The following is a 25,402-nucleotide window of genomic DNA, read 5'->3' on the forward strand; positions in this document are numbered from 1 at the left end:
TTTGTCATGGTGTCGGTGAAGCCTCGCTCGTCTGCCACCTCCCTCACTTCGTCGTTGACATAAAAGAGGTCTGTCTCCGGTCAGTCATCGATGGATGCCTCCTCGCTGACGAGACGGTCGATGGCTCTCAAGGCTCCACCTGCTTCGTCGACGGTTGCCTCGTCGACGGTTGCCTCGTTGACAGCACAGACGCCTTTCCTTACGGAACTTCAACCACGCTCTTCGTCGTCGACCGCTGAGTCGGCGGCGGCATCCTTGGTTCCACCTTCAGCTTTGATGTCTCTAGTCCCCTTGAAATCTTCAGCAACACTTTTGCCACCTTCAGGAACGACGGATGTTTCCCCACTTCAATGTCAACGTAGGAACTCTTCTTTGGATCTATTGCCATTTCAACCATCTCCAAATCTTTCTGTGGAGCCTTTTGACTATGGGGCTAATGAGGAGGTTTCGGAAGAGGATGACCGGTTCCGTGCTGCTCGTACTCCTTCCGAGCTTCTCATCAAATGACAAGATATTGATGATGACCAAGGATATGATTATTACCCTGAGCCTAATACTCAACACCACTTGAGAATCCAACTGTGCAGATGCCCATGTCTCTCATCACTAACTTGCAACATGTGCTTGATGACTACTACCGCCGATTTCCTCCCTCGGAGTCGGCCTCATCTGTCCCACAGACGCCTTCATCAATCATCGGGCAGCCCCCTCCGGTGGCATCGATGTCTCATCACCCGGAGGACGCACACACAACTGACGACAACAGAGAAGAAGGGGAGTAGGTGATAGATCCCTCCTTACTGAGTGGGACAAATATTAAATTCAGACTCCGTCACCTACTGACAAAACTGAAGAGCCGACCTGGCACACATCCCTGTGTGCCATTCCCATGAACACTATATATTGCAGCTCATCACCTGTGAGGGTTTACAGACGCTGTCTATGGGCACCAGGAGATACAGTGATTTGCCCAGAACCACAGGATGTTGCGCTGAAGCACAGACTTGAACCCGGATTCCCAGTTCCCGAGTCGGCAGCTCTGGCTGCTGCACCACATCCCCTCCCCCCTGTGAGGGCATGATGCCCCTGCTGCCCCTGCAATATCCTAGTCGATTCCAGGATTTTGTAAGTGACCAGGGAAGTCATAGTAAGTACATAGGCTGGACACTAGTCATTATGAGTTCGCCAGCTCCATGATGGCTTCACTGAAATATGTCATGTTTGGCACCAAGCATCTCAACATAATAAACTTGTGCTGATTCCAGTGTAGCTTTTATTACAAATTGCACACAGAGGGCCCCTCAGAGGTGTCCCCTGAAACCTACCAATCCTTAGTGTGGTCATTGACTGGCCTGAGCCAGCCTGCTACCACCAGAGTGTGCTCTGACCTCAGGGGAGAGTGCCTGCGCACTCTGAGACTGAGATGAATGCCTTTCCTGAGTGGAGGTGTTCACCTCCCCCCTGGACAGGAAGAGCCATCCGTGGTGGGGAGCTTCAGAGGTCTTGCCTCCTTTGTAATGTGACCCCAGCCTCTCCTGTTCGAAGGAGCTGGCTTCCATCCTGTCCTTACCCCCTTTTTGGTGGCAGGACAGGCGGAAACCTTTGGTAGAATAGGAGATGTGCCCCCCTCTGCCAACTACACCCCTCGGGTGCTGGAGGCTAGGTCAAGTACACTTTTCAGTGCCCACCATCTTGAAGATGATGGGACTTATCTACTTAGGGCTAGGACTGTGTCCTCCTCTCACAGAAGGTGGGCATGTTAGAGGACAATACACCCAGGCAAAGGGCCCATTGGACACTACCTGTCACTCTCTTGTAACACCCTTAAATCTAGTTTTTAGGTGGCATCACCAGTCCATGAACTTCAGTTCCGGACTACCTAAGAAGAGCCAGGCACTATCGATCTGCACCAGCAGAGAAGATTGCAGAGAACTACTGTACAAAGGTGTTCCAGGACCTTTTGTCTAAAGTAAAACCTGGGGGGCGTGGCTAAGATGGCGGCTTGAGCGGACGTGTTTCGCGTGGCTCCCCGGCCCTAACCCCAAAAATCCCGAGTAATAGCTGGGAAATCCCCCTGAAACTCCTCCACACCGCTGCGACAGGGCTGGGCCACGAAGCAACGCACTTTTCGCCGACTTCTGCAACGGCGGCGGGTGCCTTCACACCGTAGAAGCCGGGACCGGCGCAATGGCGGCGCCGAACTGCCCAGCGGAGCCCGTGGCCTGACGACGATCCGCTGGAGTGGGATCCTGCCTTGCCGGGGACCTTGAGGGGCAACTGGACCGCCGGCTCAGCGGGAGGCCAAACCTGGGCGATCAACGGGTCCGACGGGCCCGAGCACCACCTACGGCCCCGGCCGGCCTCCACTACCTGAGGCCCCGGCGTTGGGCCTAGCCTGGACATCTGCGGGACTCGACCCCAGGTGAGTGCCGAACCGAAGCCCCCCACGCAGCATCCCTGGGCGGACGCAGCCCGCAGAATGCACCGACGCAAGGACCCGCGCCCAGACACAGACGAGGGGTCCGGACCCGGAGGGCCGAGTCCCCCACACCAGCTAGCGGCCCTACCGGTGGATAGGCGCCAAATGAGACACCGGCGCCGGGCCTAGTCGGGAGGCGGGAGAACATAGCCGGCGGCCTCCAGCTGTACCCGAGCGCACAGACGGGCCTACACCTGTACACTGGCATCGCACCACTGGCGCCTACGACTGGCAGCGACGCCCCGATGGGCTATCGGACCCGGTCCTGATGAAGTCGGGCCCACACTTCCGAGGCCCCCCCAGCTCAGGTCAGTGCAGCGGCGCCTTGGCGCACCCCCAATACCGCAGGAGGCACGGCCTTGGGAGCTTGACCCTAAGCGGCCCAAAGCGGCGTATTGAGAGCGGTTGACCAGACCCAGGAGCCTGCGGCCTCGGACCCACACGGCGGCAATCACAGGGAATAAGCTTAGGGCGCCTAAGCGAACTACGCCTTGCCGAGGTCCCTGCCATCGCTGAGCTGAGCCAAGCCTTGCCGGTGTCCCGCTGCCACTGGGCTGACCCTGTCGGACCTGGCCCGACTGCCCAAGGAATAAAAGACTAGACCCAGACACCCGGAGAGGCCTACACCATAGGAGAGGGGGACACGCAAGCACCGATAGAACCACCCCACTGGCCCCCATTGCGTGCCGCCGCACGCAGCACCCCAAGGAACACCGGACTGGGCGGTGAATGGAAGATACCTCGGGCCCTAACCCGCTGCACAGCACCATCCTGGACTGGCTGACGTAGTCCCCACAAAGCGTCACCTCTGCACCCACTTGCACCCAGCTTCACTCACTGAGACTCTAGGAAAAGCTCTGCCTTTGGAGCCCTCCTGATCCACCCCGATGACTGGGGTTATGGCAAACACAAGTCGCAGGGAAGCACGCACAATACCGGACATGCTAGCCAAGACCGCCACGAAAGGAAATAAGGCCCGCACACCCCCATCGCCTACCACCCAGGCCACCGCTACACTGCAGGATGACGGTAGCGCCCCAATCACGAAGGCGTTCCTGGAAACCCTACTCAGTACCCTGCGGGACGACTTTACGGCCCTGAAACAGGATCTGGCCGGGGAACAACGAGAATTGCACAGAGACGTGGACAGCCTGGGTGAACGGGTGGAGGCAGTGGAGACCACAGACCAAGCTCGCAGCGAAGAAGTTGAATTCTTGCGGCAAGAGGTGCTCCAGCTCCGAGAACAACAGGTAGACCTTCAGGCGCACGCGGAGGACCTCGAAAACCGTTCCCGGAGGAACAACATCCGCGTGCGGGGAATTCCATTAAAAGCCGAGGGGAACAGCGTGACATGCTACCTACAAGAGCTCTTCAGGGAGATCCTTGGGGAACCAGCCGACTTTGAGGTCCGCATTGACCGAGCACACAGAGTGGGGCCGAACAGACGGGGCCCTGCCCCTCCACCAGACGTTCTGGCCTTCCTCCCCGATTTCCCACTGAAAGAACGTAACCAGAGGGAGGCACGCCAGAAGCAGCATCTCACCTTCCGAGGCCACTCGGTGGCCTTATTTCAGGACCTCTCGGCCATCACACTACAGAAACGGAAATCCTTCCGAACTGTCACGACCTTTCTCCAAGAGAAAGGGATACCATATTCATGGGGCCATCCTTTTTGAATAATCTTCAAGTGGCAGGGTGCCCTACACCAGATGAGATCCTTCGTTGACACCTGTACCTTGCTGGGCCTCGACGCTGAGGAGGAGGAGCCGCCTGGGGGACTGTCGCAGAGGCGGCAAGGCGGGGGTCCCTCCTCATCGCAAGCTGATGGATGGCAGCAAGTAAGGAGACGACGCCACCCTAAGAAAGGCCTCAAACCATACCCTGAAACAGTAGCCCAGCAACAGGCTGCTGCTATCCAGGAGGTGGTCAAGGACACGACGAGCCCGGACTGACAGAATGAGTTTTGGGGGTTGATTTAATGCATCAAATTCACAGAAGGGGTGGGGGGGGGGTCCGGGGAGCCATGGGAGCTAATGTTGCCGCGCTCCTCTACATTGAACCTTCATTTACTGACTCTACAGGCCTGTCGGACTCTGGATAGGCCTGGGACTATGACTCAAATTTGGGACTCACAAGTTGAGGTTGGGGGGGTTATCTCTGGCTATTGGAGGGAGCAGCGTTGGGAAGTTGGGGTTAGGGTGGGATCCAGGGGTGTTGTGGGGTGGGGCGGGCCCTCCTTGTCCAAGGCCATCTTATTTTGAAGTTCAAAGTCCTGTTCGGCGGGACACTCTACTTAGCACAGGCCACTCTAACCAGTTAGAATATCCCCCCCACTGACTATTCTTTCCCTCAATGTAAGAGGGCTCAATAACCCCATTAAGCGCCGAGTGATACTCTCCCTCCTGGAATATACTGCAGCCGATATATGCCTTCTACAGGAGACGCATCTGCTGCCAAAGGACCACCACCGCCTTAAATCCCGAGCCTTCCCCTTGCTGTTTTTCTCCTCAGCAGCTAAGAAAGTGGCAGGAGTAGCAATATTGGTGTCCAGGTCCTTTCCCGGTCAGGCCCTACAGAAGGAAGCAGAGCTCAAGGGTAGGCTGCTAGTACACCGCTTTCTGATGAGGGGGGACGCATTCCTAATAGGTTCCACATACGCACCTAATGAGGGTCAGGAGAAATTTCTTCACGCAGCACTAGAGTCAGCCACCGCCAACACGCACCCACACCTGCTCCTAGGTGGAGATCTCAACATAGTGTTCCACAACACAGCTGACCGCTCTAACCAGCGATACGGGCAAGTAGGGGCACTCTCTGAGGCAGCTCGCTCACACCTGGCTGACCTGGGTTTGACAGATTTATGGAGACACCTTCATCCTCAAACCACGGCATACACTTACTACTCGGCAGCTCATAAGACATACGCGAGACTTGATTATTTTTTATGCCCCCCCCCCAAGCTGGTCCTCCGCGCACAATATGTCGACATCCTACCGACCTCACTATCGGACCATTCCCCGATGCTGGCATCCTTTCTCTTCCCGAGCACACCCCACCCGCAACGGCACTGGCGCCTTCGGGACAATCTGCTCCAGAGCCCTACTAACGTTAAACAGATAGAGTCCGCCATCTCTCAATTCCTCACTCATAACACTAATGAAGACAATACCAAAGCCACCCAATGGGCTGCGCTTAAAGTAGTTCTTAGGGGAGAATTTATCTCCATAGCCTCGGCCAACAATAAGGAACGGGCTCAGAAACGGGCTGAAATAGCCCAGCGGGTTAAGGAGCAGGAGCAGATGCATCAACGCACGGGGGCGGCGCGAGCGTGGCGCCAACTCTGCGTAGAGAGGAAGCTGTTGGCGGCCCTAGACCAAGATGTGGCAGAATACGCCGCACTACGTCTTCGGCACGCTTACTACACCGGAGGGAACAGATGTGGGAAATTACTAGCGATCAAGCTACGAGAGCAGTGCCAAAGGCAGGGTATCCGCGCACTTAGGACAGATCAGGGCGAGCAGATCACGGATGATGCGGCCATTGCCGCGACATTCGCTGACTTCTATGCCGACCTATACACAACAGATGCACCCGATATGCTAGCGAGCCAGGGATACCTGGACGGAATGTCTCTCCCAGCGTTGAACGAGGCACAGGCGGAGCTCCTGGATCGGCCCATCGGACTGGAGGTGGTGATAAAAGCGATATCCCGCCTCAAACTAGGGAAATCACCGGGCCCTGACGGCTACCCAGCGGCCTTCTATAAGACACTCTGCCATCAGGTGGCCCCGATTCTGCGAGACCTCTTCAACACCTTTGATCAAGCAGGGGCGATCCCGGGGGATTTGTTGGAGGCGGCGATATCAGTTATACCCAAACCAGGCCGTGACCCTACCCGATGTAGCTCTTATAGGCCGATTTCCCTCCTGAATATTGACCTTAAGCTCTACACGGGCATTCTCGCTTATAGACTGGCACCATATATGCAGCAACTAGTGGAGCCTGACCAGGCGGGCTTTATACCCCAGTGCCAGACCAGTGACAACACCAAACGAGTCCTTCATCTCATAGAGGCAGGATCTCGGGCACGGCTGGACTGCATGCTGCTCACGATCGATGCAGAAAAGGCCTTCAATAGGGTACATTGGCCCTATCTAGAGCTCGTACTGCGGCGATTTGGTCTGGGAGAGACGCTCTGTAACCGCATATTCAACTGCTATCACCATCCTAACGCTACGGTTCGAGTCAACGGCCACACATCCCCGAGATTCCCGATAGGCAGAGGCACCAGACAAGGGTGCCCCCTTTCCCCGATCCTATTTGCGCTCTATATGGAGCCGCTGGCGCAGCGGATCAGGCACCACGACCTCATCAAAGGGATCAAATTTGGCGAGGACATTCACAAGATTAGCCTATATGCTGATGACGTCTTGCTTTCTCTGACCGAACCGATGCAATCCCTTAGGGCCCTTTTTATTGAGCTCCATGCCTTTGGAGCGGCATCAGGTTTTAAAGTCAACATTGAGAAATCAGAGGCCTTAAACATATCCCTATCTGCGGAAGTGCTCGCCGATGCTAAAGGAGAATTTGACCTGAAATGGTCCGACTCCACGATCCCGTATCTGGGAGTCCTCTTGGGCTCGACCCTGCAAGCTACCACGGAGGCGAACTACACCAGGCTCCGCTCCCGTTTCACCGACGAACTCAAGAGGTGGAAGCGGCATTCACTTTCCTGGTTGGGTCGGATAGCGGTCGTCAAAATGACCCTGTTGCCACAGTTTCTGTATGTGTTCCAGACACTCCCGCTGCGCCCCCCAGTGGGCTGGCTTCAACAAGCACAGAAATAATCTGGCACGTTTCATATGGAACGGCCGCCGTCCACAATTTAAGCACACGATCGCAGCGCTTCCCCCTGAACACGGAGGCGTGGGGGTTCCTGATCTCACTCTGTATTTCCAAGCAACACAACTCCGCACCTTGATGAATGGCATCAGCTAGAGTCACGCAAAACCTGGCTCTTCCAAGACCATGCGGTGGCAGCTAAGCCTCTTCAGGGCATCCCGTTTCTGCCTAAGGGACATAGACCACCTAACCTCTATGCTTCCCACATCACAAGCACAGTCCTGGAGATATGGGACAAGGTGGCGGTCCGGCATGAACTGACCTCATTCCCCTCACCGATGACCCTGCTCTTTGATAACCCCGACTTTACTCCGGGCCTGGACCCCAGGGCATTCACGGATTAGAGACGCACTCCCTGCAGGGAACTGGGACACATGTTTGATTTAAATGGGATCCTACCCTTTCAGAAAGTAAAAGAGGATTATGGCATTACGGAAGAGGATCGTCTGCCCTACCTACAGGTACGTCACTGGGCCTTACAACCCACGGTCAGACCTGGTGCACAACGCTTCCTCACCGCATACGAGAAGTGGCTCCTGACGCGCTCCTCAGATAAGAAACTGATCTCAGACTTATACCAACAACTCCTGCTCACCAACAAATTCACACACAACGCGGGGAGGGTCCGGTGGGAGAGAGACTTAGGAAGGCAGCTCACACACAAGGAGTGGGGGGGTACATATCACAGAGCCAGACACTCAGCTTACCACACAGGCCTCACAGAAACTCTGACTAAGGTAGCCACCTATTGGTACCACACACCAGAACGTCTACACCAATGGGACTCCTGTGTTAGTGACCGGAGGGGCTGTGGAGAACAGGGCACATTGGAGCACCTACTATGGAGCTGCGACTGCTTGCAGCCCTACTGGAAATCCATTCTAGACGAGATAGACTCCCACCTAGACACTCAACTTCCCAGATTCCCAGCATATGTCTTGCTCGGCCTCCCTAACACGCTAATGTACCCATTGAAGTCCAGGAGAGGGCGACTCATAGCAATAGCATTGGGGGCAGCTGTACAGAACATTGTGGCACACTGGCGGTCTGCTCAACCGCCCCCGCACACTGGCTGGCTACACAGACTCTGGACAATATTGGGGATGGAAAAGTTATCTCTAGCAAAGACGGGACAGAGCGAAGAGTTTGCGACTCTTTGGTGGCCGTTCCTGACTCTGCTTACTGGCGAATTCAGGGAACTAAGTTTCCCCCGTTACTTGCGCTTACTGCGACTGGCTGACACCCCAATTGAGGAAGTAGACGCCCGGCCACGGAAGCGCGAGTCCATACCCAGGGTTTAATATACATCCCCATACCCGAGATGGAGGACTATCTTGGTTTTTCTTTTTCCTTTTTATGGCTTTGCCTTACTGGACAAGGAGGGGACGAGGGAGGGAGTGGGAGGGGGCGGAAATCGAGACCCAAGCTTCCCACGACAGGGGCCCTGTTCCAGGGACGCCGCTTGTATTTCTTTTGCATTCCAAATGATAGAAGCTCCCTGTATGTGGCTCAGTACTGATATACCAATTGACAACTGTGGTCTCTTTGTTTTTTCTGTTCTGATGAAAATAATTAAAGATTTAAACCATAAAGTAAAACCTGGATCCCCTATGGACTGCTGCCCACTACACGTCCTAAAAGAAGCCTTCACTGGCCTCCCGGGTCCAGCCCGCTCTCTTCTGAATGAGTCTCTAGTCCAGGGTTGTGTCCCTAAGGCCTTTAAAGAGGCAATTGTGGTTCCCCTTCTGAAGAAATCAGGGGCAGACCCCAGTTCCTGTTGAATTACCGCCCATTCTCCTTGCTGCCGTACTTGGCAAAGGTACTGGAGGCTCATGTGGTAATGTAATGTAATGTACACTTGTATAGCTCAGCTGTCACCCAAAGGGTATCCTGGCGCTTAAAGATTACCAACAAGCAGGGACAGAGCAGAAATGTCCAAGATCACTTTTCTGGGGAAAAGTCTAGTATTCAGTTCCTTCCTGAGCCGAGACAGGGCATTCAGTTGCCTACGTTCCAGGGGAAGATCATTCCACAGCCTGGCTGCTGTAAAGCTGAAAGATCTTCCACCCATTCGAACCTTTTTTGCTCGGGGGACATAGACCAGATTCTCAGAGGAAGAGTGCAGGGATCTGGCGGTGGCATACCATACAAATTTCCTTTGTACGATTTTAGGCCCAGTTTTGTGTACAACCCTGTGGACAATACAGAGTGCCTTAAAGTGTACTCTCTGTACAACGGCAGCCAGTGGAGATCTTTTAAGGGCAAAGAGGCCGGGTCATTGCCAATTTAGCCGCCATAGTCTGTATTCTTTGTAAGTTCTTTAACAAGGAGCCTGGAGCACCCAGTAGGAGTGCATTACAATAGTCTATTCTGCTCAGGACAATACTCCGTACCACTAAAGGTCTAGCAGAAGTGGGTGGTGAAGTGCCTGTCCAATTTTATTGAACAATCCAACTATCGCGACTCACATTAAGCTGGGTTTCAGCCTGCCCACTCAATGGAGACCGTAATTCTGGCGTTATTGGACTCCCTGCGAGAGAAGGCTGATAGGGGTACTCCTCAGGCCCTGGTGCTGTTGGATCTCTCGGCCGCCTTTGACACTGTCGACCATGGTATCTTGGTGGATCGTGTCAAATAGGCCGGCATTGAGGGCTCATCCCTTAGCTGGATTAGCTCCTTTCTAGAGGATCGCTCCCAGTCAGTCTAGAGCGAGCGTCCACCATGAGCTGACCTCGCCTGGACTCCTCAACGTTACCTGCAGCCTCTGCAAGGAGACCCCCTCAACCGTGACCTGCTCTGGTATGCCTTTTCTGACACCAAAAGGCACCCTTGCAACCACACGCCCTGGGCTTTGGTGAAGAGGACAAAGGGTGTTGCTACGTCCTCAAGAATCAAAACTTACCATGACAGCTTTCGGTTTCCTTCGACCGGCCTCCTGGCCTAAGCCGGTAGATATTTTCCAATTTGGCCTGTCTTTGATGCTGTGTTGGCATCCTGCACCCGGGCGTCCCCGTACCACTGGTGGTGTGGTGTAGTCATGGTGCTGCCTTGGGCCATGTCCAGTGTTGGCCTCAACCCCCAGAGACTAGTTCCCCCAAGCCGCTGTTACTTACCTGTAAGCAGCCTCTGTCCGATTGCCCCAGTCCCCCTTAGTTTGTATTGGGTTTCCAACCTTGAACTTGCACTTGCACCTGGGCGCCCCATTGCCGCTGGTGGTGCACTGTTGGTTCTGAACTGAACCTTGTCCAATACTAACCTTAACTTCCAAAGAATGGTCTTGTAAGGAGATGTTCCCTGTATGTATGTTGAATGTTTTCTGCACCCCATAGGTTAACATTGCAAAGTCTGGAAATTGCACTAATTGTCCACTTTTTTATATTGAACAGAATTTCTATTGCAAAACATATTTACTCAAGATGAAATTCTATGGTTCCACAAAATAAATGTAACCAAGTGTCATTTTATAAATTGGTCTCAAATTTATTCATGAGTGTGTGTTATTTATTGCCCCTTTGTGTACAACACTGTGTGTCATGTATTGCCTCTGTGTTTACAACAAATGCTTAACACTACCCTCGGATACGTCTAACTGCTCCCCCACACTACCACAAAAGAGCATTAGTATTATCTACTTGAGCCTCTGTAAAACCTCTGGGGATCCACTGGACTCTCTGCACACTATACCTCTTTTTGGCATAGTATAGTGAGAGCCGACTCTCCACGCTCAAGTACTCACACTCAGACATAGACAGACAGACACCACACTCTCTCTCCTACACACACATTCTCACACATACCCTCCCTACTTCACACCTTCAACTAGGACCATTAGTAAATAGGTTCATGCAGAATGCAGAAGATCCTACGAGTAAGAATATCTGTGCAGTCATCCCGTGACAGGAAAGAAGAAATGGAAATGAATTAATAAAATGCTTTAGGAGGCTAAGTCTTCTTACACTAAGAAATGAATGAAAGATAAGCCAGGATTAGAGAGAAACAGAAAAAGAAATAAGAAAGAGAAAAAAGAGTAAAATAAAGATAATAAAAACAAGGGAAATAGAAAGTACGAAAGAAAGAAATGAGGCTCCCATATATTATATTCAGTGGTGCTGGTAATATGGCGGCCAAGATATCCGTCACGTTTGTGTCTGAGTAACCAAGGCCAGCGAACTCTAAATCAGGCTCTTGACACTTTGCAATGTTGCTGCTGTTAACTGTGCACCATTACTTCCTCAGAAGTCACAGGCAGGAGACACCTGGTCGCCTGTAACATACTTTTTATAATTACAAGGGTGTGACAACACCACATAACACTGCATAAACAACAAGTGCAGATTAAGCCACAGGGTTCAAATAAACCCCCACACACACCGTAAGATTAAACCTGTACTAAACACACAAGCCTCAGTAACAGGTAGATAATACAAAGACTAATGGACATAATGAAGCAGACCTAGAGATACAAGCATAGCACAGACAAGATAAAGGTCTTGATTTAGAGTTTGATGAGCAGGGTACTCCTTCACAAGCGTGAAAATGATTAAGGCTGTACAAACTGACCAAGTAAACCCTTATCTGAAAGAAACAGGTTAGTGTTAGATTCCTTTCCTTAGAATATCCCCAGACGTAAGGCTGGATCTGGAAAGTTTTCTTCAGCAGTACCACTGCAAATCGCTAAGCGCCGTCTGCGGCTCCGCGTCTGTCGTCGGCGTCGTGATCGCCAGGATGACGTCGTCGGAGTACTTAGACGCCGTTCTCACGCGCTGACGTCAGTTCTTCTTTTTTCCACGCCAGCATGCGCAGATCCGGGAAGAGCAGTGCTCTTGTCATTTTTTGACTAACTTTTTGATCTGTTTTGATCACTTTTTCGAGTCGACTTCGACTCGCAGTGCCGATAGGGATGCCTGGGTTTAAGCTTTGTGACACCTGTCACCTCCTGATGTCGGTGACCGACCCACACCGTCGGTGCCATTACTGCCTCGGGCCCGACCACGATGACAAGTCGTGCCCCGACTTCTGGGCCTTGACCTTGAAGGCTAAACGGGAGTGGTCCTGTAAGGTGCTCGAGCTCCTGTAGTTGGCTCCACGCCGCTCGAGGTCCCGGTCGAGGAGGAAGTCAAGGGACTGGTCGCGGAGCCGCAGTCATCGCCGCTCGTCGAGTTACCACTACTCGTTGGGCTCCAAGTCCTCCAGTAATTCGAGGTATTCGAAAAAGAAGTCGAAGAGACGTCATAGCTCTTCCGACTCCCCCCGACGCTCGCGTGACGCGGCCTGGGGTTCGGGCGACACCCCCGCGTGGCTCCACCGGAGCCGTAGGCGCAGCGTCCAGCTTCATACCCGCCGGTCCCTGGGCTGCATGCCATGTTGGAGGAGATACGTGATTTCATCGTGGCCATGAGGACACACTTCCCTCCGTCGGACTCTGCCGAGGCGCCTTCAGGTCCCGCGGATCCGACTGGGGGACCTAGCGGGCAGGTGGCTCTGGCGCCGTCAGGTGCTTCGGCCCCGGTGCCGTCGTCGACTCCGGTCCCGATGCCACAGGCCCCCGCATGATCCAGGCCTGAATCCGCGTCGTCACCAGTCGACCTCACGACTCCTCCGCTGTTTCTAAATATGGTTGGACCTTAAGACTTGTATATTCCTGGACCAACATCCATGCGTGGGATCTCTTAATAAACAGTTCTTTGTCTTTTAAAAGTGACATTTTTTTATTTTTTTTTATTTTCAAAAACCTTTATTAAGGAATATCAACATGGCAGACACAATACACCGTGCAGAACCGCCGCGCGCGGTAGCAAGATAAATTACAATACAGACATTGAGTTGCAATTGGGTTACGTTTACAGCAATTCAGTAAAACCAGGAATGTCAAAGTCACAGAACCACAGTCCAGGGCTACAGCCTCCCAAGGGGAAGCACGCATAGAAGCACAATAACAGATGAAAGTCTAAAGCAGCAGGGGTGCAGATGGGGAGGTGGGAGCATTCACTAACCAACACCGGCGGCCGCCGCCGACCCAGGGCCGGCGGGGAGCACGTTAGACGTAGCGCTGCTGGGGTGGGAGCGGAAAAGGAGATAGACGACCAGGGGTGCCCAAATGTCAACAGGGCGGGACCTGGCAGGCATTAAATCCCAAAACTCAGAGAGGAGTCTGGCATCGAGAGACATCCTCCAACCAACTCTCGACCCTAGGAGCAGGCCGCTGACCCCAACACATGGCCACCCTACGTCTGGCGAGAACCAAAAGCATCGAAATCAGGCAGAGGGAAGCATCAGGGCAAAACTTAACAAAGCCAAGAAGGCACAGGGGAGGGTCAGGCGCACTGCAGTACCGGTGATGTCAGAGACGGTGGAGCACACCGCCTGCCAGAACTCAAGAGACCTTGGGGCAGAGCCAAGCTAAATGGAGCAGCGCAACACATACAAGTATCTCCAGGGGTGAGCCCGAACCGGTGGAGCAGCACTGGGGTGCGGTACAGTCTGTGCAAGTACTTGAAGTGGATCAGGTGGAGCCGGTAATTAGGGGACAACTTTTTGGTTTGATTACAGCAATACAACCAGTCGGCCTCCGAAATGTCAATTCCAAAGTCTGCGCAATCCGATGAGATAGGGGGAGACAGAACGTACAGTTCGGTGACTAACTTGTGCTGCGACGTGGAAGTATGAATGAAGTCCAGAGCCGGGAGAGTGGGCGGGGGCTGAGGCAATGTGGAGTGCATTTTGCAGCAAGTGGCACGTAACTGATAAAATAGTAGCGTGTCCTGCAACCCCAGAGACTCTGGAAGAGTGTAAAAGGAATTCTCCGGGTAAAGATCCGCCACCGTTCCCAGGCCCAAGCGCGCCGTGTCGGGACATGCTGGAAGACTGGAGTGAAGGGAAATCTGGGTGATCCAAAAGTCAAGCGCATCCATCCCACCAGAAGACATAAGGAGGGTGAGGAGATGGTAGGCCACCCTGGGTTGTTCACCTGCCCAAATAAGCGAAATGACTAGAGAGCGAAGTTTGCGAAACAAATGAGAGGTGAGGGGGATAAGTATGTTCAAGAAGAGATAGAGTAATTTAGGCAGGACCACCATTTTTGGTATGGCGATACGGCCAGCCAAGGATAGCGGCAGTCGGCTCCACAAAGGGATTCTGTATTCAAGCCAATTAACAGCACACCCTAAGTTTGACCTCCACAATTCATCCAAATCCCTAATTAACCAGATGCCCAAATAGTGTGTGGGGCCAGATGCCCACATGAATGGAAAGTCCGGTGTGAATTTATTTATTTATTTATAAAATTTCTAGAGCGCACAAATACCTTCCGGTGTCTCGGCGCTGGAGTTCGTTGAGATTGCAGAGAGCTCTTACAAAAACTTACTGGTTAAAAAGCCACGTTTTAATGTGCTTCCGAAATATAAGTAAGGAAGAACTTGATCTAATATTAAGGGGGAGCTGATTCCACAATTTAGAGGCAGCAACTGTGAAGCGTTTATCACCCCATGTTGCTTTCCTAGTGCATGGAATATCAAGTAGCTGAGATGCCGCAGAGCGTAAGGAACGATTGGGTTTATAGGGAGTGATGGATTTTTTTAAGAAGTCCGGTCCGGTATTGTTCAATGTTTTATAAATGATGCACAGAGCCTTAAACTTTGTGCGGCTTCTGACAGGCAGCCAATGAAGTTGGCGAATGATGGGAGATATGGATGAAAATTTGGGTGTACCGGTTAGAATTCTTGCTGCAGCGTTTTGCACTAGTTGTAATTTATTCATGACTTGTTCCTGTGCATTCAGCCATAGTCCGTTACAATAATCAATTTTTGAAAGGACTAGCGTAGACATTAGGGTTTTACCTGAGTTTGGAGGAAGAAACGGGAGAAGTTTCTTTACCATTCTCAAGGTATAAAAGGACGCTGAAACCACTGCATTGGCATGGCTATGGAAAGTAAGCTTATTATCGAATAGAACTCCGAGGTTCCTAACTTTTAGCACCGGGAGAGGTGGATCTCCCAGCTCTGCTGGCCACCAGACTGGTGACCAAGACGGGGTCAGGTCGCCAAAGAGCATGACCTCCGTCTTGTCGGAGTTTAATTTTAAGCAGTTCTGGTCCATCCAGGTGCAAATCGCTCTCATTCCTTCCTGGAAGTTAGCGGCCACTGCAGCTCCGTTTCTGTGAATAGCCAGGACTAATTGAGTGTCATCGGCGTATGATGTTATTCCTATGCCGAATCACTTAATCACCCTCGCTAAGTCCGATACATAGATATTAAAAAGTGTCGGACTTAGCGAGGAGCCCTGAGGAACTGAAGGGGACAGTAGCATCAGTCAGGGGAAATAGGACCGACTTACTCCAGTTCATCTTGATGCCCGAAAGCCCACCAAAACGTATGATTTCCCGAACCAGGGGGCTAAGGTTTTCCTGGGGGTGGCTGACATATAAGGTGATGTCATCCGCATACATTTAGACCAGGAGAGAGCGGGAAGAGAAACCAATGTCCCTGTGTGTACGGTGCTGCCGTAGCCTGGCAGCCAGGGGCTCCATGGCGATGGTAAAAAGCATGGGCAATAACGGACACCCCAGGCGAGTGCCATGGGCAATGTTGATCGGGTCGGATACCTGACCATTAATGCGGAGACGTGCGGAGGAACTGGTGTAAAGGAGTTTGATATTACGCAGAAAGTGAGCGCTGAAACCCATACGCGGTAGAATGCTGAACAGGAACGGCCACCACAAGATATCGAATGCCTTGGTGGCGTCGAGCAGTGTGGCCACTGCCAGCAAGTTAGGGTTAATTTGATGCCGGACAGAGAAAATGGTGCGAAGATTATGTGAGGTTGCCCTGCCAGGTATGAAGCCAGATTGTTCCGGGAGATTTGGCAAAGGTTTTATTATCTATGTTTATTAGGGAAAGAGGACGGGAGGAGTCATGACGGTCGGCAGGCTTGTCAGGTTTAAGGAGCAAATTTATCAATGCTTCGCGCAGGGACTGCGGGAATAGCCCGGTATTGAAAGACTCATTATACATGGCCTCTAGATGCAGTTCCCGGATGTGAGCGAACGATTTGTATAACGAGGCGCAGGCCATCCAGGCCAGGGGCCTTGTCACTAGGTAAGCTGTTGATGGCTGCCAATATTTCTTCCCTGGAGAATGGCTCAACAAGAAATTTTTGATGGTAGTTTTCGAGCTAGACGAGGGCGAAGGACTCAAAATATTGGTCGAACTCCTCCTGTGGCAAGGGGGTACCGACACAATAGAGGTGAGAGTAAAAGTCGAGAAAACGGGATTTAAAATCTTCCGGAGAGGTGGTCCTGTCCAGGCTCTATCACTGAGAGCAGTTATATAGGAGGCAGCGAGGGGTGGATGTAGGAGGCTAGCAAGGGTACACCCCGGTCGGTCTCCCTCCCAAAGCGGCGCGCTCGACCCTCTCTACCAAGGAAGGACAGTTCACGGCCGGCTTCATCCGAGACTTCGGTATGCTTTTGGCAAAGCAGTGCCAGCGTCTCAGGGCTGGGGCACGCCGCCTGGGCGGCATCAAGCCACAAGTATTTCACTTCTATATCCTTTACCCAGGAGCGTCAGCGGGAGGGATCTCCAGTGTTTTACGTCCGCTCGGAGTCGTTCCAGGGGCCTCATTAAATTTTCTTCCATGAATATGGACTCTGATGGGATGACATATATTCCTAAGTACTTGAAATCTCAGGTCACGATCTGAAGTTCGCATCCCGCCAGGATTTTGGGTGTAGGCCCGTGCAATACATAGAGTAGCGATTTCGTCCAGTTAATAGTGTAGCCGGATACTTTCCTGTATGCAGTGAAAATGTCTAGTAGGAACAATAATGATCTCGCCGGGGATGTTAAATATACAAGCACGTCATCCGCATATAGCGAGATACGATCCTCCCAGTCCTCCTCCCATATCATTCCATGAATGGAGACGTCCTGCCTGATCCATGCAGCGAGCGGTACCAGCACTAGGGCGAATAGCAGCAGCGACAGCGGACATCCCTGCCTGGTACCCCTTCCTAGTTTGAATTCCCTTGATATTCTTCCGTTTGCTACTACTTGCGTGAGGGGTTCCGTTTATAAAAGTTGTATCCATGCACAGAATTTCGGGCCAAGTCCCAGCTTCCGAAGTACCACAAAGAGGAACGGCCATTCCACTAAATCGAAGGCCATAGTGGCGTCCAAGGAAAGGATGGCTGCATCTGTCTGTATCTCTGGTGTACGGGCCATAACGGCATGCACCCTCCGTAGATAAGAGGTGTTACGTCCCGGCATGAACCCTGATTGGTCCGGGTGAACCAAGTCCTTGAGGTGTGGCTGTAGTCGGAGTGCCAACGCTTTGGCCAGTATTTTGGCTTCCGTATTCATTAGCGATATTGGGTGGTAAGAGGCTGCCAAATGCGCAGGTTTGCCCTGTTTGTGCACTGCCACAATTGTGGCTATTCGCTGATCCCGTGGCAGCACGCCATCCTCCAGGCAGTCATTGTACATGTTAAGTAAGTGCGGTGTGATCAGACCCGCCACTTTTTTGTACAGCTCTACTGGTAGCCCGTTTGGACCAATTGCTTTACCTGTGTTGAGTGCCGCCAGTGCCCGCCCCAACTCTTCCGACAAGAGGTCAGCATCTAGGTCTTCCCTGGCTTCCGGAGAAAGCGTAGGCATCCTAATATCTTACAAGAAATGTGTATTGTCCTCTATTGTGGTTAGCCTTTTGAGGTCCTGAAATGCTTGCCTGTGAAGTGTAGGGGGAACATAAACGGAGAGCACGTGATACAACCTACCTTCCCACTGCCCAGTTAGTACCGCAAATCGTCCCTGTGCATCAGTCCAAGTGTTCTTAATCATGAATGTGGAGCTCTTATGGACCAGGATTCCCACCCCTCTAGAGCCAGACGTGAACTCAGCGTGAGCTACCATTTTAAAGCCCCATCTATCTAGTGCCTTGCATGTTGTTCCTGTCAAATGTGTTTCCTGGGGTAGAACAATCGAGGCCCCTTACGCTTCAGGTACTGTAGGACCAGCCCTTGTTTAATCTTATGACCCAACTCATTCACGTTCCACAAAATTATGGACAAGGGGGGCCCGGCTGAAGTGGTAACTGAGTGTTGGTCTCCCGCCCCTCATGTGGTGTCACGTCGTGCTTGATATGTATATCCTATGGTTAGTGACTACTGTTGATACCTGCTGTACATGACCTGCACTGTGTGCGCATAGATTGTATAGTTGACACGTAAACTTGTTCCTTGAAATAACGTAACATATTAAACGTAAACATTGTAACAGTTGCTTCAAGAATCCTTGGCCCCTAATCCCAAACCCTGCCCTCCCCCCCATCGGATCTGTGACTGTCCCCATCTCCAATTGCTAATTATGGCCCCGATAAACAATTGTAGTCCCTGAAGAAAGTGGTCATTGTTCACCAGAGACCAAAGCAAACCGAAACTTATCGCTATCAAAATCCCAACCCCCCACCCTGCCTCCCTGCCCGGCGGATACAGAACCATCCACCACCCCCAACTGAGCAGATTGCTTACTTCCCAGAACAAAATGTAGTGTTCGTGAGAGTGAGACTACCGTGACTGTTATAGGCTCCTTCCCACCCATCAATGTCCATGCAGCGCTAGCAAAATCACGGTAGGTCCTACCTGTAGGAGTCTTCATAACTTGCCTGTGTATCACGTCCTTAATCGACCCATTATAAGGAAGGTCAATGTAACAGTACCCACCAGCCTGCGATCACCGCCCAATCTCGGACCGTGTCCATATCATAGTCTCCTACTGCTGTGTTGTGAAGCGTGGCAGCCTGTGAGGTCATTAATCCTTAATCCTTATGGAACAGAGGGCAGAAAGGCACAAAAACAAGGGGAAAACGAGTGAAACAGAGGGCAGAAGGGCACAAAAAAAAAGGGGGAAATGAGTGAAACAGAGAGCAGAAGGCCAAAAAATCAAGTGAAACAGAGAGCAGAAGGCCACAAAAAACGAGGTAAACAGGGCAGAAGGGCACAAAAAGCGAGGGAAACAGAGGGCAGAAGGGCACGAAAAATGAGGGAAACAGAGTGCAGAAGGGCACAAACAAAAAACGAGGGAAACAGAGGGCAGAAGGGCACAAAACAAGGGGAAAACGAGTGAAACAGAGAGCAGAAGGCCACAAAAAACAAGGGAAACAGAGGGCAGAAAGGCACGTAAAACAAGGGGAAAACGAGTGAAACACAGAGCAGAAGGCCACAAAAAACAAGAAATACGGAGGGCAGAAGGGCACGAAAAACGAGGGAAACAGGGCAGAAGGCCACATAAAAAGAGGGAAACAGAAGGCAGAGGGGCACAGAAACCAAGGGGAAAACGAGTGCAACAGAGGACAGAAGGCCACAAAAAACGAGTGAAACAGAGGGCAGAAGGGCACGAAAAACGAGGGAAACAGGGCAGAAGGGCGCAAAAAACTAGGGAAACAGAGGGCAAAAGGGCACAAAAAACAAGGGGAAAATGAGTGAAACAGGGCAGAAGGCCCCAAAAACGAGGGAAACAGAGGCAGAAGGGCAAGAAAAACGAGGGAAACAGAGGGCAGAAGGGCACTAAACAAGGGGAAAACGAGTGAAACAGAGAGCAGAAGGCCACAGAAAACAAGGCAGAAGGGCACGAAAAACAAGGGGAAAACGAGTGAAACAGAGGGCAGAAAGGCACAAAAACAAGGGGAAAACGGGTGGAACAGAGGGTAGAAAGGCACAAAAAACGAGGGAAATAGAGGGCAGAAGGGCACAAAAAACAAGGGGAAAACGAGTGAAACAGAGGGCAATAGGGCACAAAAACAAGGGGAAAATGGGTGGAACAGAGGGCAGAAAGGCACAAAAAACGAGGGAAACAGGGCAGAAGGGGACAAAAAACAAGGGGAAAACGAGTGAAACAGAGGGCAGAAGGGCACAAAAAAAGGGGAAAACGAGTGAAACAAGGGGCAGAAGGCCACAAAAAACGAGGGAAACAGAGGGCAGATGGGCACGAAAAACGAGGGAAACAGATGGCAGAAGGGCACAAAACAAGGGGAAACGAGTAAAACAGGGAGCAGAAGGCCACAGAAAACAAGGGAAACAGGGCAGAAGGGCACAAAAAACAAGGGAAAACGAGTGAAACAGAGGGCAGAAGGCCACAAAAACAAGGGGAAAACGGGTGGAACAGAGGGCAGAAAGGCACAAAAAACGAGGGAAACAGAGGGCAGATGGGCACGAAACATGAGGGAAACAGAGGGCAGAAGGGCTCAAAACAAGGGGAAAATGATTGAAACAGAGAGCAGAAGGCCACTAAAAACAAGGGAAACAGGGCAGAAAGGCACGAAAAACAAGGGGAAAACGAGTGAAACAGAGAGCAGAAGGCCACATAAAACAAGGGAAACAGGGCAGAAGGGCACGAAAAACAAGGGGAAAACGGGAGGAACAGAGGGCAAAAAAGCACAAAAAACGAGGGAAACAGAGGGCAGAAGGGCACAAAAAACAAGGGGAAAACGAGTGAAACAGAGGGCAGAAGGCACTAAAACAAGGGAAATACAGGTGAAACAGAGGGCAGAAAGGCACAAAAAAACAGGGGAACAGGCAGAAGGGCACAAAAAACAAGGGGAAAACGAGTGAAACAGAGGGCAGAAGGGCACAAAAAACAAGGGAAAAACCAGTGAAACAGAGGGCAGAAGGCCACAAAAAACGAGGGAAACAGAGGGCAGAAAGGCACGAAAAACGAGGGAAACAGATGGCAGAAGGGCACAAAACAAGGGGAAAACGAGTAAAATGGAGCAGAAGGCCACAGAAATCAAGGGATACAGGGCAGAAGGGCAAAAAAAACAAGGGAAAATGAGTGAAACAGAGGGCAGAAGGCCACAAAAACTAGGGAAAAACGGGTGGAACAGAGGGCAGAAAGGCACAAAAAACGAGGGAAACAGAGGGCAGAAGGGCACAAAACACGAGGAAAACAGAGGGCATAAGGGCACGAAGACCTAGGGAAACAGTGCAGCTCAGCATATTCAAAATTCTGCATTGATTTGGCTTGTAAATTATATTTTTGGAAATGTACATGTATTAACTATTTAATTTTAATACTATAGGTGATTGAAATTACGGACGAAGAAAGCAAGATTTAGCACTAAGCAACTGAATGTCAGTGCCATAAGAAGGATTATTTTGAAAAACTGAAGGACATCCAGCATTCTACGTTTAAACAATTTCCAAAAATCTAAGTGTGGCGAGGAAAGTACTATACCTGTAAGTGAAGTCTCTAATTTTGCATTTCATTAACCCAGAGCAAAGCCATATCTGTGCACACAGCATCAGAAATAATGTAGAAAGACCGCTTCAGCATCCTCATCTGAAATATTATCAGAAAGACGAATTGCCTCTGCATGACAGAATAACGTTCATCTAAAGCATCATGTAATTCTAGAGAGGAAGCACACACTACATACAAGAAAGTTACAACTAAAGGTTTCTTCTGGATACCATCAAAGAAAAGACGCTGAAAGAAGACTCCGAAGCTGACACGTTAACAACCAAAAGATTGGAAAATCACTTTTGTTCAACAACCGTTTTTAACCAGTTACGCAAGTTTGAGACCTCTGGATATAACACCTTGACCCACTCTGCTCTTTCTTGCAAAAACCTTAAAAATTCACCACTTTATTGTGTTAATGACCATCTAAGAATGTTTCCCTTTTATTGTGTACTGTTCTGTAATTCTATGTAAATCGCCTCAACATTATCTGTTGTGCAGGAGTGATATGTAAAACTGTTGAATATGAAAATGGATTAAAGGAGCACTGTTGCTCTATATCTAATGTAAATAAATCCTCATCCTCAGAACTACAAACCTTAGACTTACCCCAAACATAGAAAGGGTAGAAGGAACTGATTTTCTGCGACTAATGATCCACAATAGTACTCTGCACATTCTAACGCCCTCAGTTACTGCCATTACACCAGTGCAAAAAGGTACTTATCAGTTTAATCATTAAATATCAGACTAACACCTTATTACTGCATTGCTAAGAACCTATAGAAATAGATTTGAGAAAAACTTAAGTTGCTGCCGGAGAGACTATTACCTAAAGACTATTATCTGTTAGAAAAATTTCAACAGGTGTTACAGGACTGCTTCCCGACATTTATTGCTCAATTTAAGTGTTGAGATTACACACAATTTCTTTTAGAGACAAGTGCTGAACATTATCTAAACAAGCCCGACTCTAAAATCGAGGCAAAATATCCGAAGTTAGGGAAAAAAGTTACCTGTGCCCAAAAAGATACAGCCATAAATCTTATCTCAAAGAATTTGACAGAATGCACACAGGGGAAAACCACTCTCAGTGCAAAGTATGCCAAAAAAGTTTCAGGCGTAAATCTTATCTCACTGAACATATGAGAATCCACACTGGGGGAAAACACTCTCCGTGCAAAGTATGCCAAAAAAGTTTCAGGCGTAAATCTTATCTCACTGAGCATATGAGAAGCCACACTGGGGAAAAACCTTTTCAGTGCTCTGAATGCCAGAAAAGCTTTAGATTCAAAGCGAGTCTAAATCAACATGCATTAACCCACTCTGTGGAAAAACGTTATCAGTGCTCTGAATGCCCAAAACATCTCAAACTTAAATCACTTCTAACTGCACATGTTAGATTCCACACTGGGGAAAAACCTTATCAGTGCTCTGAATGCCAGAAATGTTTCAATGTAAAAAGATATCTCACGCTGCATATAAGAACCCACACTGGTGAAAAACCTTATCAGTGCTCCGAATGCCCAAAAGATTTCCAACTTAAATCACTTCTAACTGCACATGTGAGATTACACACTGGAGAAAAACCTTATCAGTGCTCTGAATGCCAGAAATGTTTCAGTGACAAAACAAGACTCAATAAACATACAAGGACCCACACTTGGGTAAAACGTTATCAGTGCACTGAATGCGACAAATGTTTCAGTGAAAAAAGCTGTCTCACTCAGCATATAAGAACCCACACTGGGGAAAAACCTTATCAGTGCTCTGAATGCCACAAATGTTTCAGTCTAAAAAGCAATTTCACTGAGCATATAAAAATCCACACTGGGGAAAAACCTTATCAGTGCTCTGAATGCCCAAAACATTTCAAACTTAAATCACTTCTAACTGCACATGTGAGATTCCACACTGGGGAAAAACCTTATCAGTGCTCTGAATGTCAGAAATGTTTCAATGAAAAAAGAAATCTCACGCTGCATATAAGAATGCACACTGGGGAAAAACCTTATCAATGCTCCGAATGCCAGGTATGTTTCAGTGTAAAAAGCAGTCTCACTAAGCATATAAGAATCCACACTGGGGAAAAACCTTATCAGTGCTCCGAATGCCAAAAATGTTTCATGCAAAAATCTTATCTAACTTCTCATGTGAAAATCCACACTCGAGAAAAAAAATTATCAGTGCTCTAAATGTCAGAAAAGATTCAGAGGTAGAGATGGTTACAAGCGCCATAAGAAAACACACCATCAAAATAATCAGTTCTCCGACTGCCAGAAAAGCATACATTTTAAACTCAATCTCACTCTCCATGAGCAGACGCACACAGGGGAAAAACATTACCAATTTCTGTGAATGCCAGAAATTCCTATTTGATAGGCACAGCCTCACTAACCATAAGCGACTCCATACTGATGAAAAACCTTATGAGTGCTCTGAATGCCAGAAAAGCTGCAGAAAAAAACTCTATTTCACCATGAGAAACTCCACACTAGAGAAAATCCTTATGCCATAAAAGGTTGAATCTGAAAGACAGTGTTATGCTTTATGAGGGATCTCACTCTGGGGAAAAACTTTATGAGTTCTCGAAATGCAAGCAATGTTTTGGGTGCAAATTACTTCTCACTTGACATGAGCGAACTCACACGGGGGAAAAAAGCCTTATGTATGTTCTGAATGTCAGATAAGGTTTAGTCTTGAATACAATGTCATTTCACATGAGAGAATTCACACTGGACTAAAGCCATATACAGGAGGGGAAAGCCAGAAACGCTATGCTCAGAAAGGAAATATCACTAAACATGAGAAATGCATCCACACCAGGTGAAAAGTAAGGCGTATCTTGAGTTACAGAAAAGCTTCTTTCAACCTGACTTTACTTTTTTTTTTTAAGTGTATCTTGATATAGCGTACAGCTACCCCAACGGGGTGTCCCGACGCTTCTGAGTAACTTCATGCTGCATGAGATGGTTGATGAAAAAGAAGAGAATCAGCAAAACAGGTAGGTTTTTAAGGCTCCCCGGAAGGGTTGTTCATCCTTGATCAGCCGAATGGCATTGGGTAATTTATTCCAGATGGCCGCTGTCAGTACTGGGAAAGATTTCCCACCAGAGCGGGTTTTCCTGAATCTGGGTACGGAAAGTAAGTTTTTACCAGAAGAACGAAGGGTCCTGGAGTTGTTATAGGGAATAAGGCACGTAGAGAGATAAGCAGAGCCCTTGCCTCGCAAGGCTCGATGAGCCAAGACCAGAGCTTTAAATTCTGCCCTCTTATGAACTGGTAGCCAGTGAAGGTCGCGACGATGAGGGGTTATGTGCTCACGCAGAGGGATGCCGCGGACCAGTCGCACCGCGGCATTCTGGACCGTCTGAAGGCGGTGGCAGAGTCCCACAGACAGACCAGTGTACAGGCCATTGGCGTAATCAAGGTGTGAAGTGATTAACGCCTGTACCACTGTCTTCCTGGTGTTACTGGGCAGAAAATGAATAAACTCTTTATCATTCGAATTTTTGCTAAACAGGCCATGGAAACTGTGTGAACTTGATGGTTAAAAGAGAGGTTGGAATCCCATCTGACTCCTAGATTTTTCGCTGAGTCCTTGGGGATGGGAGGTACGCTTAGATCCAGAGGCCACCAGATGTTAGAGTCCAATGGGGTTGGCTGATGGAAGAAAAGGACCTCCGTCTTTCCAGCATTCAACCTCAAGAAGTTATTATCCATCCACTGGGCGATGGTTCGTAAACAGTTTTTTAAGGGGTCAAAAGTGGTGGGAGTGATGCTGTTAAACGAA

The 25,402-nt window shown here is 50.0% G+C and overlaps 1 protein-coding gene and 1 long non-coding RNA gene across 4 annotated transcripts in view; both read left to right on the plus strand.

Annotated features, from left to right (window-relative positions):
* LOC147659054 (uncharacterized) overlaps positions 1 to 22,520 on the plus strand; it is a 57,424-nt gene extending 34,904 nt beyond the window's left edge. For both annotated transcript variants that reach the window (XR_015307328.1, XR_015307329.1), the window contains exon 4: positions 21,449 to 22,520. This is a non-coding gene — a long non-coding RNA (uncharacterized LOC147659054). The remainder of the gene's footprint in view (positions 1 to 21,448) is intronic.
* A 156-nt stretch (positions 22,521 to 22,676) lies between these two features.
* Positions 22,677 to 23,804, plus strand: LOC147659055 (uncharacterized). 2 transcript variants are annotated; one of them, XM_086952005.1, is made up of 4 exons: positions 22,677 to 22,729; positions 22,814 to 23,058; positions 23,143 to 23,424; positions 23,509 to 23,804. In XM_086952005.1, exons 1-4 carry the CDS (start codon positions 22,677 to 22,679, stop codon positions 23,802 to 23,804), a joined length of 876 nt encoding a protein of 291 aa, XP_086808131.1. The 2 variants fall into 2 exon arrangements, with proteins under 2 accessions (XP_086808131.1, XP_086808130.1); XM_086952004.1 differs by having other exon boundaries at positions 22,677 to 23,804.
* Positions 23,805 to 25,402: the final 1,598 nt, after the last annotated feature.

The sequence above is a fragment of the Lissotriton vulgaris genome, unplaced genomic scaffold (assembly GCF_964263255.1).
Source record: "Lissotriton vulgaris unplaced genomic scaffold, aLisVul1.2 SCAFFOLD_2249, whole genome shotgun sequence".
NCBI lineage: Eukaryota > Metazoa > Chordata > Amphibia > Caudata > Salamandridae > Lissotriton > Lissotriton vulgaris.